Source organism: Amblyomma mixtum, chromosome 7 (genome assembly GCF_055824585.1).
Source record: "Amblyomma mixtum isolate Tamu chromosome 7, ASM5582458v1, whole genome shotgun sequence".
NCBI lineage: Eukaryota > Metazoa > Arthropoda > Arachnida > Ixodida > Ixodidae > Amblyomma > Amblyomma mixtum.
Window position 1 is genome coordinate 12,423,502 of NC_143018.1, and position 18,025 is coordinate 12,441,526.

At 51.1% G+C, this 18,025-nt stretch overlaps 1 protein-coding gene across 1 annotated transcript in view; it reads left to right on the plus strand.

Moving 5' to 3' along the window:
- Positions 1-10,409, plus strand: part of LOC149335043 (cytochrome P450 3A14-like) — a 63,379-nt gene extending 52,970 nt beyond the window's left edge. The window contains exons 11-15 of the mRNA XM_089551741.1: positions 4,934-5,042; positions 5,659-5,750; positions 8,280-8,420; positions 8,884-9,046; positions 10,279-10,409. Coding sequence (XP_089407867.1) covers positions 4,934-5,042; positions 5,659-5,750; positions 8,280-8,420; positions 8,884-9,046; positions 10,279-10,362 — 589 coding nt within the window. The 3' untranslated portion in view covers positions 10,363-10,409. The remainder of the gene's footprint in view (positions 1-4,933; positions 5,043-5,658; positions 5,751-8,279; positions 8,421-8,883; positions 9,047-10,278) is intronic.
- The last annotated feature ends 7,616 nt before the right edge of the window (positions 10,410-18,025 follow it).

Consider the following 18,025-nt stretch of genomic DNA (forward strand, 5'->3'; position numbering starts at 1 on the left):
AAAGCATGCGCCTTCTTGAAGCTACATTCCGCCTTCGTATATAGTTACAATGGGTTCCGCGCCGCGCCGAAGGATGGCTCCATGGCTCCGCATGAGTGCACACAGATTGCGCAACGGACACGGCGCTCTCGCGTCGCTCGCAATGAATCTCGAGGGCTGCACGTGTGCCGCTTGAGGCTGCAAAAAAAGCGTAGGCTCTTGCGAGTGCCGCGCTTGCTGTGTCCACCACGAGAATAGAAAGAAACACAAAAAGACCTTATTAATGCGTAAGCATTACTTGCCTCGTGCATATCTTGAGCAGAATGTGTCCGCAGAACCCGAATAAACAATACAAGAAAAGGACATGCCTGGCGGTGGGTTTCCAACCAGCCACCTACCGCAGCCGAAGCGAACGCCCAAACCACTAGGCCACGGCTACGCGGTTAACGGTTAACATGTGAGGATCACGAAACCAGGCAACAGAAGCGAAACAGTAGCATTTAATGATTACGCATTCGCACCACTTAGGGAGACTTAAGTTGTCTTTGTGTTTTCCCTCTATTCTGGTTCCATGATCACCCGTGGTGCACCGTCAATGGGAGAACGCTCACGTGTTCACGCGTTCGGTGGCGCGCGCGCACGGGTGGCGTTAGTCCGCGGATTAAGTGGAATCTATCTATAGGCCGTGAAGTGCTTCCAGGGGGAAACTTTCACGTAAATCGAAAGGCCATGAACCTTGACCACCTGAAACACATAAGTTTTCTCGAACACAGCGTTTACATATTGTCATTTTGTAGCAGACGCGCTCAATATCTTTAACCTGCTATAGCCTGCATTTTGATTCCAGCATGCCTTTTATTTCTCTCACTGTATAATTGTTACAGAGCACATTATAACTACTTTAAATTTTTTTTTCACTCATGAAAAAGATGTAGCCCAAAAGTAGCCACGTAGCCAAAACAAAATTTCTGGCGCCAACTCGGACAAAAAGTAGCCCAATTTGGCTATTAATAGCCCAATCTGGCAACCCTGCTCTGCCTTCGTCAGGGTGCGGCTTGCATAGGCGACAACGTACTCAGCAAAGCCAGGCTTGCGCTGCGCGAGTACAGCCCCGAGACCAACACCGCTGGCGTCGGTGTGGACCTCGGTAGGGGCCGTCGGGTCGAAATGGCGCAGGATAGGTGGTGCGGTGAGGATGCGGCGTAAGGTATAACACGCGTTGTCGCATGCGGGTGACCACTGTGAAAAGTCGGAGCTGCTGGATACGAGTTGTGTTAAAGGGGCAGCAATGGATGCAAAGTTTCGAACAAACCGACGAAAGTAGGAACACAGGCCAAGGAAGCTGCGCAGTTCTTTGACAGATGTAGGCTTGGTAAAAGCAGCGACCGCACGAAGTTTGGCTGGGTCTGGAGAAACGCCTTCCTTGGAGACAACGTGCCCTAGGATAGTGAGTTTACGAGCGGCAAAACGGCATTTCTTCAAGTTCAGCTGCAAACCGGCGTCAGAAAGACAGTTCAAGACGTGCCTCAGGCGATGGAGGTGGGTGTCAAAATCCGCAGAAAAGACGACGATGTCGTCGAGGTAGCAGAGGCATACCTTCCATTTTAATCCTCGCAAAATGGTGTCCATCATCCTCTCAAATGTTGCAGGCGCATTACAAAGGCCGAATGGCATAACTGTAAATTCGTATAAGCCGTCGGGGGTTACAAAAGCGGTTTTGGGGCGATCGGCCGCTTCCATGGGGACCTGCCAATATCCGGAACGAAGATCGAGGGAAGAAAATAGTTCGGCCCCTTGCAAACAGTCCAAAGCGTCATCGATGCGCGGAAGAGGGTAGACATCCTTCTGCGTTATCTTATTAAGGCGGCGGTAGTCGACACGAAATCGGATGGAGCCGTCTTTCTTCTTGACCAGCACAACAGGCGAAGCCCAAGGGCTGCCGGAGGGCTGGATCACGCCGTCTTGGAGCATTTTATCAACTTGCTCTTCGATAGCATGGCGCTCGGTGGCAGATACACGACAGGGGCGCTGCCGCACGGGTGCGTGGTTGCCGCGGGGTCGATACGATGGGTGACCGTTGAAGTTTGGCCCAAGGAACTCCGATGACAGTCGGAGGAGGAGCGGAACTGGTGAAGGAGGTTAAGAAGCTGCGTCCGTTGCGGGGAAGGAAGATCGGTGGCGATAGAGCGAAGGAAGAGGTCTGTAGCGGAGGAATCAGGCGCAGAAGATGGAGGGCTGAGCGCAGTCACGGCTAGATGAGGCGAATCGGCGGGGTCCTCACAGGTGAGAATGGACGCAATAGATTGTACACTGCCGAGACATTCGCCATGGCGCAAAGCAGTAGGGAAGGAAAACGGGTTAGAGACCTATAGCACGGAGAGTAGCCGCCGCGGTGGCTCAGTGGCTATGGTGCTCGGCTGCTGACCCGAAAGACGCGGGTTCGATCCCGGCCGCGCAGGTTGAATTTCTTTGGAGGAGAAATTCGAGGCCCGTGTACTGTGCGATGTCAGTGCACGTTAAAGAACCCCAGGTGGTCGAAATTTCCGGAGCCCTCCACTACGGCGTCTCTCATAGCCTTAGTCGCTTTGGGACGTTAAACCCCATAAACCAACCAACCAACCATAGCACGGAGAGGCCAGCAGAAATAGTGAGCACAGCGTAGGGCAGCGGGAGGGACTTGCGGCGCAGGAAAGTGCAGGCCGGCGTGAAGAGAACAAGATCATCACAAACAGAGTCACAAGAGATTCTTACAAGCGCAGTGGAGCTGGGAGGAAGGATGATGTCTTCGGTGACGACGGCTTTAGCGCACGGAATAGAAGGAGCAGCGTCTGGTGAGACATTAGGCAAAGCGGAGAACCCAACTTCTGCGCGAGCGCAGTCGATGACAGCTTCGTGACGCGAAAGGAAATCCCAGCCTAAAATTAAAGAATGTGAGCAAGAAGGCAGCACGACGAACTCGATGTAGTATAGTGTGTCCTGGATTCGAACTCGAGCGGTGCATGCTGCTAACAGCGTAATCGGCTGTGCGCTGGCCGTGCGAAGCGTTAGTCCCGAAACTGGCGTCTTAACTTTCTTTAAAGAAGTACATAACTTTTCGTCCATTACCGAAATCGCTGCACCGGTGTCTATCAGAGCCATCGCAGACACGCCCTCAACAAAAACATCAATAAGATTCGCAGGTGATCGATGAGGTCTTCGAAATTTCGACGTGGGCGCAGTTCTTGCCTCCGGAACTGCGGCGCCTAGTTTTCCTGCTGAGGAGAATTAGGGCGACGTCGCATGGGGGAGATAGAGCGGCGTCGTGGCGAAGGGGAGCGGCGGCTGGAGAGGGCTGAACGATCAGGGGAGAAAGGACGACTTGGCGTTTGGTCGACAGCCTCAGAATATTGACGGGTTGGAGGCCAGTACCCCGAAGATTGCGCGCGTGGTGCTGGCGCTTGGAGATGGCGACGGCAGTAGCGCGCGACGTGGCCAGGCACTCCGCAAGTGTAGCATACAGGACGGTTGTCACTCGTGCGCCACGGATTGCTTGATCTTCGAGCTGGTCGCAGGGAAGGTGAAGACGCTTGCACAGGCACGTACATTGTGGGATAGGACGACGGCGGGGGCTGTACTAGAACGTCGGCGCAAGTCCGAGGACCGGCTACAGGTCTTGGGGTGACGTCGGCGCAAGGCATGGGACTGGTGACAGACCTTGGAGCAGCATCGGCGTAAATCAAGGGTGCGGCGACAGGTGGCGGAGGATGGAAGGATGGAAGCGCCTCAGTAACCTGGTGTTGTATGGCCTGTCGAAGAGCCGGGGCCAAATAAGGCGGCGCCTGTTGAGGGCTAGGCAGAAGAGAAAGTTGCCGAGCTACCTCTTCACGGACGAAATCTTTTATTTGCTGCAGCATAGAGGTGTTGTCAGCTGCAGGCGCCAGTCCAGAAAGCGATTCAACCTGGGCTTGGTGTTGCCGAGTCAGTAACCGCTGTTTGCGCAGCTCCTCGAAGCTCTGGCAGAGCGTGAACACATCCTTAACGGTGCGCAAGTCGCGGGCCAATAGCATCTGAAAGGCATCATCGTCGATACCTTTCAAGATGTGTTTTATCTTGTCGGCTTCGGACATATTCGCATTGACACGTTTGCATAAGTCAATGACTTCTTCTATATAGCTGGTGAAGCTTTCGCCGACGTGCTGCGAGCGTTCACGCAAACGCTGTTCAGCCCGAAGTTTCCGGACAGTGGGGCGACCAAAGACTCCGGCAAGCTTCGTTTTGAAGGCCGCCCATGTTCGGATGTCTCCCTCATGGTTCCGATACCAGAGGTTAGCGACCCCCGTTAGATAAAAAATTAAGTTGTTCAGCTTCGTATCGTCGTCCCATCTATTGTAGAGGCTCACCCGTTCATATGACGCGAGCCAGTCTTCCACGTCATTCTCATCGGCTCCGCTGAAGATTGCCGGATCTCGCTGGCGAAGGGAGCCGGCGCAGATGAGAGCTGGTCCCGTTTGCACAGAATGGGTTTGGGCGTCTTCTGGCATTTCAAGCGTGGGAAGAGTGCGGTTACGCAGCTCCACGATGGAGATTTCTACCCCGCGACTCCACCAAATGTAAGATGGGTACTGGGATGGTTAGAGTACTGTGCGCCGGCGGTAGACACAGAGACACAGGCCTCGTAGACACAGAGGTCGAGCACCACGAGCACACACCCAAAGCGATGGCAATGCCGCTCAACACAACGGTCAGAAGTTCGTCGTCGTCTTCGCTTGAACGGAACTTCTTCGTCGTTACAGTTACAATAAAAATAAAGATGATTATAATGACGTCACTACGCACTACAGAAGTATACAGCTAAGATTGGCGGCTCACTGCGAATCACAATCTGTACATGTTCGTAAACAAAGCGTTTATGAATCGGAAAAATGTTTTAATGCCTAAATAGTGCTCTCTATAAAGAAGGCCCTTTCTAACGCAGGTTTGAGACAATGGCAACGTCACTGAGTTACGTAACCTTTACACTCGCCCAGCATCCGGATGTGCAAGAGAAGGTGCGCGAAGAAGTCAGAGAGGCTGTACGCGAACAGGTAAGGAAGCAACCTACCTGTTTCTGCCTATGTGCCTGTCTGGTGAATGAGGTACTATGAATTGAAGGACAATCTGAACTCTCCTACCGAGAGCGCGCGTGGTGCGAATGCCCCAGTGGTGTATCACTGCAGCAGGTGAAGCAATAAGAGCCGCACTACCACCAAAGGGCACGGAAGGAATTGCAGCTAACATTCTCCATTTAGTGCCCGGCGTCGCCTGTGCTGTTATCCAGTATTGTGCACAGAAATAAAAAGCAGGTTGGATCTAAGGGGGACATAAATGAACTCCAGCTGACCGCCATAATGAAGCAAGTATCCTTCCTTGTTACATACCGCAATTTAGGATGCCTGGAATTTCGTTTTGCACACCATGATTCAGAGCTTACCCTTCACTTCAACTCCGGTAAGTATGAGCTAGACGTCATGTTGCGGCTTGAGTTCGCGTATGCTATCCGCACTGCTTCCGCAGCGTTAAATGGCGAAGCTGGGTGTGGGCACAACGAGTGTGTGGTTTGGCATCTTTAAGCGTTCTACAAGCGGGGCCGCACACCGTGGTTTACTTGGGCGTCGTCGTCGTCAGTGCGGGACACTGTATAATAAAGAATCCCTCGTTTAGGGAACGCTGGATTACGAGACTGTGATGAAGAAGATGAATTATCTGGAGCAAGTCATCAACGAGACTCTACGCCTCTATCCTCCGGGTCTCACGTGAGTGTGCCAGCGACTACTATGCATGCGCGGAGCGTGCAATTTGCAGTTGTCGCACGCCATCCCCTTTTCTCAAGAAGTTGGCACGTGACCTTTTGTTCGCGCCTGAAATTAGTTGAGGGCATGGCTGCGCGCGGCAGCCGATTTACTGAAATATTGAGTGCTTTCCAAACGGAGCCCTTTTTCGACCCTTATTTTTATGCGAAGCATACTAAAATAGCCCAACCCAGCTCCTCGAGCGCGGCGGTGTCGTTACCATTGACCTTTCGTGACCTCCATGTCATACCACGTGATGCGTGACGTCACAGCAGATGAAAAACGGGGGCCCAACTCGCGCCGTCGCGCGAGGTGTCGTGACCAAGGATGACGACGTGTGCGTGACGTCACAGCAGATGAGAAACGGGGGCCCAGCTCGCGCCGTCGCGCGAGGCGTCGCGACCATGGAGGAAAAAAAAACTAAGGAGGGAGCGTGACGTCACGCGACCAGCGTTCGCAAGCCGAGTGTTTACGAAGCCGTTTTCTCCCTCAGTTTTTCGCTCTCCGAGTCTGTCCTTTATGTTTTGGTTCTGGTATGTTTTAGTGCGCGCGTATGTGCGACCCGCGGCGCGGGCGTCTACAGCAAGGAGGTTGATCTACAGTCAGTCTGCCGCGCTAATCTGCGCATGCGCGCGCGCAGCAGGGCTAGATTTTACCGCACGCTATCACGTGGTGTGATCACGGGGGGACACACTCTCTTTTTTTTACCATATCTTTACTTGTTAAGACTAGGCTTCAAGGTTGTCGCCGGCCGCTCCCTCCTCAGTTTTTTTCCTCCATGGTCGCGACCAAGGAGGACAACGTGATGCGTGACGTAACGACATAGGAGAAACGGGGCCCCAGCTCGCGCCGTCGCGCGAGGCGTCGCGACCAATGTGTTTCCTGCTTCTGCCGCTAGGTGCGCTGTAGTGAACACGTGATGCTGGAGCGGCGGTATACAAGGGGGTGCGCCTGCCTCTGCTAGGCGTACACGGGATAGAGATGCCTCCTGGAGACAGGGCTGCTCGTTGGAATGAGAAGCAAAAGTTGCGGCGTGCTACAGAGACTGATGAAGAGCGTGAAGAACGTCTAGCCAAGCGGCGGGCTCGATATGCAACTCGGCGACAATATGCTTCGCATCTGACTAGGCTTAACCTAAGCTAAGCCTCAGCCATTTTTTTCCTTCCGGAATACGAAAGACGAGCATTACTAGCGATATGTACGCGAAGCCTCTGACATTAAAAAGCTCTTGGAACTGATTTGAAGGCCGTTATAAAATGAGTGCACTATGCGGATTAACTACCATCATCCAGCGTTCATGCTTCGTACAATTTCTCAAAAGGCGGCCGATATTAAGCATGAAAGGCTTTTAGCTCCCGTTGTGGGCGACCTTGAGGTAACGCCGAGCCAAAACCGAAAAGCCAACATCCGTGCACCGATTTCCAGTCATCCGGGAGCCGAAAGAGAATCATCCGGGCACCGAACGGGATTTAACGAGACGAGCTGACTGTCAGGGGGGGCCGTTGAGAGAGGGCCGCTCTAGAATGGGAAGCATGGAGGAAAAAAACAGTTATTTTTTTTCCTCCATGGTGAGAAGGGCGCTGCGCGGAACAACGGCTTCCGCGCCGTCCCCAAGGATGGTGCCATGGTGCCACACACTGACCCGAGAAGACCCCCCGACGCTGGTGGTCGAAGCGGGAGCAGTTAGAGGCATGTTCGGCATTTGCAATCAAATATGTCACTGTGCTGCGGCGTCAGCTCATGGCGTTTCGCCCTTTGGGAGGCGGATGTATACACGCTCGGGGAGCACTCAAACCCGCTGCTTCTCCTACATTCTTGTCGGGCCTGCGTCGTGTGGTGGCATCCTAGGTGAAGCACCCGGTATACTTCTCCAAAAGGAATTACTTTAGCCCAGCGGTATTCATAAGGGCGGGTACTACACTCTGGGCAGCAGCGCAGCGATTCTCATCAAACGAGTGAAATATGGGGCAAGCCTATAATCAATCGAAAGACATTCCCAGCAATCACCCACTTCTAAAAGCGTAGAGTGTCCCACCAGACCCAGCATACACTCCGGATTTGACAACCCATTTTTTGCTCCTATCTCGGGCGATCGGAGATAGCCTGCGGTGAAAACAGTATAATGACGACGTCACAGGCGGTGTAAAGAGGAGCGTCACTTCCGTGAATACAGGTGTTTAGCGGAGCATGGCGGCTCTTGTTCAGACAACCTAGGTCAATCGATGATCGCAACTGTACGTAGAAAACGTGCTTAGCTCTTTATGCGCTCAAGCAAGTGTTGCCGCAATAACTGTCTTTTGTGACTACCCAGGAAGTGAGTATATGGCATTATATGTGGATCGGCTCGTGTTCTGTCAGTTGCCTGTGCGATAAATTTTAGTTCGTAATACTAATGCTATCTGCTAACAAAACGCAGCATTAGAAATTAGAACGTGTAAGAGTGCATTCTTTACTCCAGCTTGCCAATCATGGGTGCTCTGTGACTCTTTGCAGGTTTGTCACCAGGACGGCCGAACAAGACTTCGAGTACAAGGAACTAAAGTTCAAAGCTGGGACATGCTTCATGGTGCCGCTCTACCAGATCATGAGGGACGCACGCTTCTGGCCTGAGCCTCTGGAATTCAATCCAGAGAGGTGAGACAGCAACCTTTTGATACGCAACAATGGCACGCACTGAGTCTCCACACTGCCTTAACCAGTTTAGGATGTCACACTGACTACCTCTGACGTGCGGCGACATCATCCAGGCAACTCTTGAATACTGATAACAGCCAGGCCATTGTTCTCACCGCCAGAGTTCTAGCACGACTTTGGCATAACTTCCGAGATATCGAGATTTGTTGTCGTGAAACTTGTGAATGACAGCTTTTGCACAACAGGCTACACTGGTATTTAACGTTGAGTGGATTAGTTTTGGGTGCAATAGGCTCGGCGTCATTTACCGACGAGACTGCGGTCTGAAATGCAGGGACTGAAATGGCGATGTGTCGCAGGAAATCATAGAACGTTTTTTCCTTATACGAATGCGATTTATGAAGAAACTACGAGAGGGCTACTGCCACTTTGGGAATAACTACTCTGTTCGTTCAAACTCTAGGTTCTCCCCTGAGAACGAGGACAAGCTGAACAAGAGAGCCTACTTGGCGTTCGGCATCGGACCGCGCAACTGCCTTGGCATGAAGATCGCCGTGCTGTACCTAAAATTCACGATAGCGAAGCTGGTGCAAAAGTACAACTTTCATCTCGGGCCATCACAAAAGGTAAGAGCCAGATCTTCGTGTTCAGCAGCTGGTAAATCTGCATTCCCATGTAACTCTCCCGCATTCAAGGAAATGTGATAAGAGAATTTAAAAATTAACTATCTGATCCAGTTATCACCATGTACGAAATTTTGACTAGCTATCCAATTGTTTTTCCTATTTTCGCTTTAGTTACATGGCCTAACGGTCAGAAATGCTGTACGCAAAAGCACCTTTATACGTAGCCATTAAGCACGCATGCGTATGTGCTGTGCGCATTCCCAAATTTTCTGGACAAGAAAAGTTTTGAGCGGGCAACTATTTATGAACGCAATATTTAGATATAATGCGAGATTTCACTATAACAACCAATATATCCGCAGATCACCCGACGGCAGTTTTGCATTTTTTTTCTATTAATGTTTATGCTGTCGCCCAAAGCATTCCCCATTGGTTTTCTATGGTAGTCATAACTGTTTGATGCGACCGATGGAAACACTTCAAAAGAAAAATTTTGGTACACATCAGAAGAATGGACCATTACCTTCAATGATTCTATCGTAAATTTTTCAATTTCTAAATTTTTTGTCTGAGAATGTTGGATATGGATGAGGCCAAAGTCTCTCACATGGCTTCCCTCCAAAATTCAACTTTGGGGTGTTAAACCGTGCTCACCATACCATACCATACCATACCATACCATACCATACCATACCATACCATACCATACCATACCATACCATACCATACCATACCATACCATACCATACAATTCCGTACCATACCATACAATTCCATACCATACAATTCCATACCATACCATACCATACCATACCATACCATACCATACCATACCATACCATACCATAGAATTCCATACCATACCATACCATACCATACCATACCATACCATACCATACCATTTGCTTAGGACGAGCCCTGTCCAGGTGCGTGTCCAAGTAGGCGATTACAAACAGTCGCTCATCTGTAACGTGGCCCTGGCTGCCACTTTTTGCCGTCTAATATCGCGCATGCGTCGTCTTCAAAGACTCTATGAATGGGGCATCTATAATCTGGTAAACCTGGTAAACATGTTCACACCAAATGATATAGTGCAGATCTAGTGACCAAAGCAACCATTATACAGTACTGCCCAGTATTTTTCTAACAGTGTACGAATATTGACTACATTTCGACGTATTAGCTAGTTGAAGCCAGTGGAACTCGAGCTTGTATTGCACTTTTTTTTTCAGGGAGAATTGACGTTGGCCTCCCATGCAATGGTGTCTGAACCTAGCGAAGGACCATGGGTCATCCTTAGCCACGCCAAGTCCTAATAACGGCATGCTGTGCGAGTTTGTAAATAAGTATGTATTACTTTCAGAAAGGCAGACAAAAACACTAGGCCCTAAGTGTTGTTACATTCTCCGGGAACGTCTTTTTTTTTTTTGCTACAACAAAATGAATAAATTTCGACATACGTTTAACTGCATGGGTCTGAGTGTTTTGGGATCCGTATATATGTGTCAAAAACGTCGTCAGGTGCACAACTACACTGTCAAAAATTCAATGTCAAAGCACCTCGTGTGACTGCCACAAATAAGAGCAGATACACTCAAATTTAGGCTCAAAAAGTGTGGCCTCAAGCCACTAGCAAATAATAGGGCTATAAACCTCAGTTGTCCCGGAGACTTTTGTACCCAACAGTAAACCATCGCATCTCTTGTTCAGTTTCACCAATGATTGTCTAGTTCACAAGGGCAAACTACTACTTACAATTAAGAAAAAGCTAATACTGCGCTAGTTAGTTCGTCACTGACAATTCTAACAGCGAGTAAGGAACGACTACACATTACAGAGAACAGCATCATGTCTCCTTTGTGTGGTTGGCTGCCACGGTGGCTCAGCTGCTGACCCGAAAGACGCAGGTTCGATTCTAGCCACGGCAGTCGTATTTCGATGGAGGCGAAATTCTAGAGGCCCTTGTACTGCGCGATGTCAGTGCACATTAAAAAACCCGAGGTGGTCAAATTTCCGGAGCCCTTCGCTACGGCGTACCTCATAGTGTGAGTTGCTTTGGGACGTTAAACCCACATAAACCATAATTCAAACCTTTCTGTGGTGTGTTGTTCCCTACAGGCTGTTAGGAGGGTTATATTAGTACCTCTGACGATTGCTGTTTATGAATGCCTGAAGAATCATGCCAAAGAAAAAGCATTTAATGAAGACATTGGTGTCCCTGTTCCTTGAGATGAATTATTTTCCTTTAAGCCGTCAAAATATTCATACATTTGAAACATTATTGTTTTGCAAGAGCTGGCAGAAACCAAAGTAAAATTATTCGAGGGGTGGTACTGCTTGCTGCAGAAAAGCATTATCTTTGGCTATCTGAAGAGCAATGTTTCCCATACTGGAACAAATGAAAAAAAAAAAAACATTGCTGTGCATTTAGCAAGTACAGAAGGAGCTTAACCTGTGTATAATACTTGTGCGACTTTCTCAGTGTTATAGTGTCCCCATCATGTTTGAGATATTCTAGACAGGTCTTTCTTGAGGCGTCAAGAATTGGCTGGTCCCTGCATTTGTGTGGACATTTGATTTCGAGCAAGCACGTCTCATTATACAGACTGAAAATGCCATCAGGGCTTCTGCAGAGCCACGGCTAGTCAGGGTGAAGGAGAAGGCCCATCTGGAAGAAACACTGTATCAGTTTGACGCACAATAATGTAAACATTCATTGCGCAGCAACAGACCTAGTAGTTGGAGGAACATGTTAAACTATTGGAGTACAAATATGAATTTTGCAAATGTATTTGTGGTTCCATTTATCTTTAGTATTACAGCACGTTGTTCAGAAACATGCAGAGACCTTTCACTCACCTCAACAATCTCGGTGCCATGTTGCTGCTCAAATTCCCTCCTGGCCACAGGTTCCATCCGTAGTCGTAGGTGTAGCGAAACACGACGGCCGCACCTGAGAGCGCCTGGGAAGATCACTGACGAATCGCCGACGAAGATGAAGTGCCGCCGCGCTGCACGAGAACGGTTCGGATGGTCTTGCCATCTTCTGCACTTCCCGCCGTTCTTTTCGCCCATTTTGTGTCGCCCGCCGTGAAATCCGTTCCCGTTCTACTTGTGCAGAAACCCCCTTTCACTTGGTGGAGGTGCGGATTTACTGCCGTCTTGGCGCTTCAAGGCCGTCCGCTTCCGATTTTCACCATGCCTGAAGATTCTGCACAGCCGCCGACCCTCCTTCCGCACACTCCTGCCGCACACTCCTGCCGCACACTCCTGCCGCACAGCCGCCGACAGTCGTCTGCGCTGGAGCTTTGCGCCAGCGCGATCCCGCTGTCTTCAGCGGTACCGGAGACCACGACGTCGAGGACTGGTTAGCCTCGTACAAGCAGGTCAGTACCCACAACAAATGGGACGATCCTATAAAACTGAACAACGTCATTTTCTATCTGACGGACGTTGCGAATCTGTGGTACCGCAACCACGAGGCTGACATCACATCGTGGTCCGCCTTCAAGCGGAATTTCGCCGACTTCTTCGGCCGGCCTGCGTTGCGCAAGCTGCGCGCTGAGCAACGCCTGCGTGCTCGGGCGAGCTGCCCAGTGAATATTTTACCAGTTATATTGAGGACGTGGTGGATCTGCGCAAGCGTGTGGATGCTTCAATGCCCGAGCTCACCAAGAACGACCACATCCTGAAGGACATTGACGACGACGATATCCAGATGCTTCTCGCCAAAAATCCAGCCACCGTCGTCGACGTTATAGCACAATGCCAGCGCTACGACGAACTCCGTAAGCGCCGTCTTCTCACTCGCTCTCCACTCTCTCCCCCGGAGCCTCTGGCCGCTTTGACATCTGACTCCGACCAGTCGCTACTGCTGCCCCAGATTCAGCAGTTTGTTCGCAAAGCAGTTGCTCGTCAGCTCTCTCTCGTCCACCCGAGTACTGCCGCTGCCTCTCCTCTTGTGCCTTCGCTACAGCGCGTCATCCACAAACAAGTGGCCGAAGCTCTTCCTACTCTGCCAGAAGTTCTTTCCGTCCTTCCTTTGACGTACGCCGGCGCCGCAGCACATTATCGCCAATCCACCCCTGTGGGGCGCCCTTGACGTACGCCGCCGTGGCGGCACGGCCTCTGCCTGCGGCGTTACCACCTCGTCAGCCTGTTCTGCGCCCGGCACCGGCCCCACCAGCGGCTCCGCTTCGTCCTCCCCCTTCGCCACATTACAACCCTTGGCGCACACCGGACAATTGTCCTATATGCTTTTCGTGCGGCTTCCCCGGACACGTGGCCCGCTTCTGTCGTCGCCGCATGGTCGCCCCTACAGCGGTTTCGCCTTCTGCCTGCTCACCTCAGCTGCTCCGTTCTGATCCACCTCCGGAAGCCTACGCCACCGACGAGCGTCCGTATACGACCCGTCGATCCCCGTCCCCACGTCGCCGTTCACTTTCACCCATGCGCCGTCGCCCTACATCTGCTGACGAGGGAAACTAAATTCTGCAGTTCCAGAGGCAAGAACTGCGTGCTCTTCGAACACTTCAAGGCCTCATCTTTCTCCCGCGAACATTCTAGTGGTTTCTGTCGATGGTTTGTCTGTGTACGCGCTTGTCGATACGGGTACTGCTGTGTCAGTGATTCATGAGAGACTGTGCCGTCGGTTACGGAAAGTGACGACATCTTTTTCTGGTTTGTCGCTTCGCACTGCTACCGAAGAGAGGATCGCACCTTTCGCCGCGTGCACAGCGCCGGCCGTCATTGCAGATAATTTGTACAGTGTCGAGTTCTTGGTCCTACCGTCTTGTTCCCACAACGTGATTCCCGGGTGGGACTTCCTATCAAAAAATAACGCCGTGATAGATTACGCCCGCGCTGAGGTAGAATTTTCTGTATTGTGTGACGACTTGGCCGACAAACTCCATTTCCTGTGTCCGCAGAAGCTCACCGTAACTGAAGACGTCGACGTCCCTCCGGTGGCTTCAGCGTTTGTGTCACTCTCGTGTCCTGCCACGCCCGCCGTCACCGTTTTATTTACGCCTTCTTCGTTTGTTCATCGCAAAAACCTGCCGCTGCCGTCTGCTAACTCTCGATGGTCACGGAGGTCTCTCGAAGATGCTTATCTACAATCCGTCTCCCTGCCCGCTTACCCCGCTACGTGGCGAGTCTCCTGGTTCAATTCAACCTGCCCACCTTCCCTCTGACCTGGATGCCCCCGTGACCTCCCGCAGTTCCTCCATCAATGCTCTTCATCGCGATTCGGCACATGCTCCGCTGCCCGACGCCTTCTTCGAAGCCGCCATCGACGACGCTCTTCCCTCCGCCCAACGGACGCAGCTCTTAGCTCTTCTACACATGTTTCGCTCAGCTTTCGACGTCGCCCACACTCCTCTAGGCCGGACTTCCACCGTAGCTCATCGCATTGAGACTGGTTCTCACCCGCCTTTTCGCCAGGAGCCATATCGTGTGTTGGCGGCAGAGCGCCGCGTGATTAGCGAACAAGCTGAGGACATGCTGCACCGTGGTGTCATCCGTCCGTCTCACAGCCCTTGGTCGTCGCCGGTGGTACTTGTCAAGAAGAAAGATGGTTCAATCCGATTTTGTGTCGATTACCGCCGCCTCAACAAAATTACGCACAAGGACACTTACCCTCTTCCCCGCATCGACGACGCTCTTGATAGCCTCGAAGGCGCTGAGTACTTTTTGTCCCTTGACCTATGTTCCGGCTATTGGTAAGTACCGATGGCTGCACCTGACAGAGAAAAGACAGCATTTGTTACACCCGACGGCCTCTACGGGGTTAACGTGATGCCGTTCGGTCTGTACAACGCACCCGCCGCATTCGAAGGGATGATGGATAACATTTTGCGAAAGTTGAAATGGCAGACCTGCCTCTACTACCTTGACGACATTGTTGTCTTTTCCGCCGATTTCTCCACACACCTGGAACACTTAAAGCAGGTTTTGACATGCCTGACTGACGCCGGACTGCAGCTGAATCTCAACAAGTGCCGCTTCGGAGCACGGCAGTTGACCATCTTGGGGCACATCGTCTCCAAGGAAGGCATTCTACCTGGCCGGGCCAAGCTCCGTGCTGTGGCGCAAATTCCTAAACCGCGGTATCGCTCAAGCAACTTCGAAGCTTCATAGGTTTGTTTTCCTATATTTCCGGCGCTTCGTATGCAATTTTGCGTCCATAATTGAGCCGCTGACGAGGCTACTTGGCGGTAACAATGACATATCTGGCTGGTCGGCCGAGTGCGACGAAGCGTTCACTACCCAGCGCCATCTTTTGACTTCGCCGCCAATACTCCGACACTTTGACCCCACAGCGCCTACCAAGGTTTCATACGGATGCGAGTGGCGTTGGCCTCGGAGATATCTTGGCCCAGCGAAAAGATGGTTTTGAAGAATACGTCGTTGCGTATGCGAATCGCGTGCTTACCAAAGTTGAATCCAACTACTCCGTTACGGAGAAGGAATGTTTAGCTATAGTATGGGCGCTAACAAAATTCCGGCCCTATCTATACGGCCGCCGGTTTGACGTCGTCACGGACCACAGTGCGTTCTGTTGGTTATCGTCTATTAGAGATCCATCCGGTCGCCTCGCTCGGCGGGCTTTTTGCCTTCAAGAGTTTGACACCCGCGTCATCTACCGTTCTGGCCGTAAGCACATGGACGCCGATGCTTTGTCTCGGACTCCCCTTCCCAGCGACGCTGCCTGCTCCTCGGCGACCGATCCCGTACTTCGTCTCTCACCATCGCTGTTATGCCTGCGCAGCAGCGGAAAGACGCGTGGTTTGCGTCCCTCATAGACGCCGTGTCTTCATCACAAAACGATACGCCTTCTAGAACTTTACGGCGTCAAGCTCCGCACTTTGCCCAGATCATAATGGAAGTATATTAACCCAGTGTTTAGCTTGGATTTATACACCTTAGACGAAGGAGAACCTCGTGAAGAAATGAATGGCTAGGGATACACAAAAAGCTTGTATTTGAAGTATCTTAGCTGAAGTTTAAACAGCGACGCAAACAACCCCCACGCTGTAGTGTTTTTGAGTCACTGAACTCGCGAAAAAGAAAAAAAGGCGTCTTTGCATTCATAGCACGCGTCTTTGCACCAGATGCGTTCTTTTTTCCCGCGCATTCTCACGAGCCAGGTCTCGAGCCAGGTCTCGTGGTCTCGTGGCCGCAGACGGCAGCGCATTCTCTTGGCCAAGAACGGCAGCGCATTATGATGTAAAACTTAATTACGCTGTTTGGAATCCGTGTATTTTGCGCTTCAGAGCCGACCATGGCCGGAGACTCGAGATGCAGAAAGGAAGCCAAGTCAGGGAAGGGGAGGCTTTCCCGCCTCAGTTTCATTATTGCTAAACGGTGTGTGTGAAAGGTTCGTCGACAGACGTAAAGAGGCTATTCGAAGCTTCTGATGGGAACACCAAATTTCCCATGTTTACGTGGGCTGCATGTGAGAGCGCGGCCACAGGTGGAAAGAGAACTTCGGTTATGTAAAAAAAAGGGTTGAACATTAAACGCATTTAGTCTTGGCAACAAACTTTCCTTGTGTGCATGTATCCTGCTACGTAGAAAATTAGCCGCGAAATACGCTTTCCTACCTCAGGCTGCTCTGTTCGGTGCTGATCAAGATAGCAAAGCACACCGGCCGCGTCTTTGCTTTTGCTTTTGCTGTGGCATCATGTGTGCCCAGCAAGCTACCCACCATACCGGGCGAAACATTCACAACTTCGGGTGAAGTTAATGAACTCCAGAATGCTTATGGAGATCAAGATTTGAACGGGGCTAAGATGGTCGTTGCTACCGGCAATTTATCGCTGAAACCCAAGCAGTTGCGCCAAGATGTCTTGGCTTAACTTTGCGGGCTTTAAGTGCCTGTGGCCTATTTTAGACGAAAGATAATCCTAGAGGGAAAGCGGGCTTCACAGTATGACTCAAAGGTCGTCTGCAGTGCTCCCTGATACTGTGTCTTCCTTCTGGACACAGCGCAGACACCCATTGAGGTAGTAGAGAAATTTAGGGACTCCACAAGCTTTCAGAGTTGTGGTGGAGGGCAGCTTCTGGATTCCTTCAAGGCACGATGCTAATGATGTCCTGCGTCTGTTTGACAAGTTCATCTGCCGCATAATGTTTACCACACTTGCGCTCAGTCAGCTGCCTGCACGTGAAAAGTCCGTGCCGAACAACTTCGGAGAACAGACGAAATCTGTAATTTGCTCGCATCGTCTAGAATTTGTCGTGCTGTACAACAGCTTCGTCCACCCTGGGCATTGGTTTCAAACCGACGTGGCTGTTTTGATCTAGCTGGCATACGACATCAGCGCGCTCCAAGGATGCATTGCCCTGAGGAGTTGTTGATCAATGCCGCAGCAAGTTGTTTCGCACGCTAAAGTACAAGTGGTGGCTCTTTACATAGGCTGTGACTATACTTGCAAACATCTTGACCTACTTTCCCAGATATGATTAAAATGCGCCATATGGAACGGTGCCGCATAGCAGCGACTATTGTTGCAAAGTTAACAAAAATTGAGGTGTTTTCTCCCCTTATCACACCATCGACAGTAATTTTTTACAGCACATCAGCTTTCACGTTACCCTTCGAGGCGAAAATTGCACTTTCCCATAAATGCTTGAACAAGAACCATGGGGCGATGTCCGCTAATTTTCAGCTGGAACTGTATGAAAATTTACCGAGGTACACTAAAACGTTACCTTTAGCGCAGTGGGTGACCGTCAAATTGTGGCGCCACGGTAGCTCAGTGGCTATGGCACTCGGCTACTCACCCTAAAGACGCGGGCTCGATCCCGGCCGCGACGGTATAATTTCTGTGGAGGCGAAATTCTAGAGGCCCGTGGTGGGTGGTGGAAACTTTTATTGCCAATGATGTAAATCGTGGGGGCTAAGCCCCCTACATGGCACTTGGATGCCTCCTCAGTGTGAGGAGGAGGCACCCTTACAACGCGAAGGATAGCCCC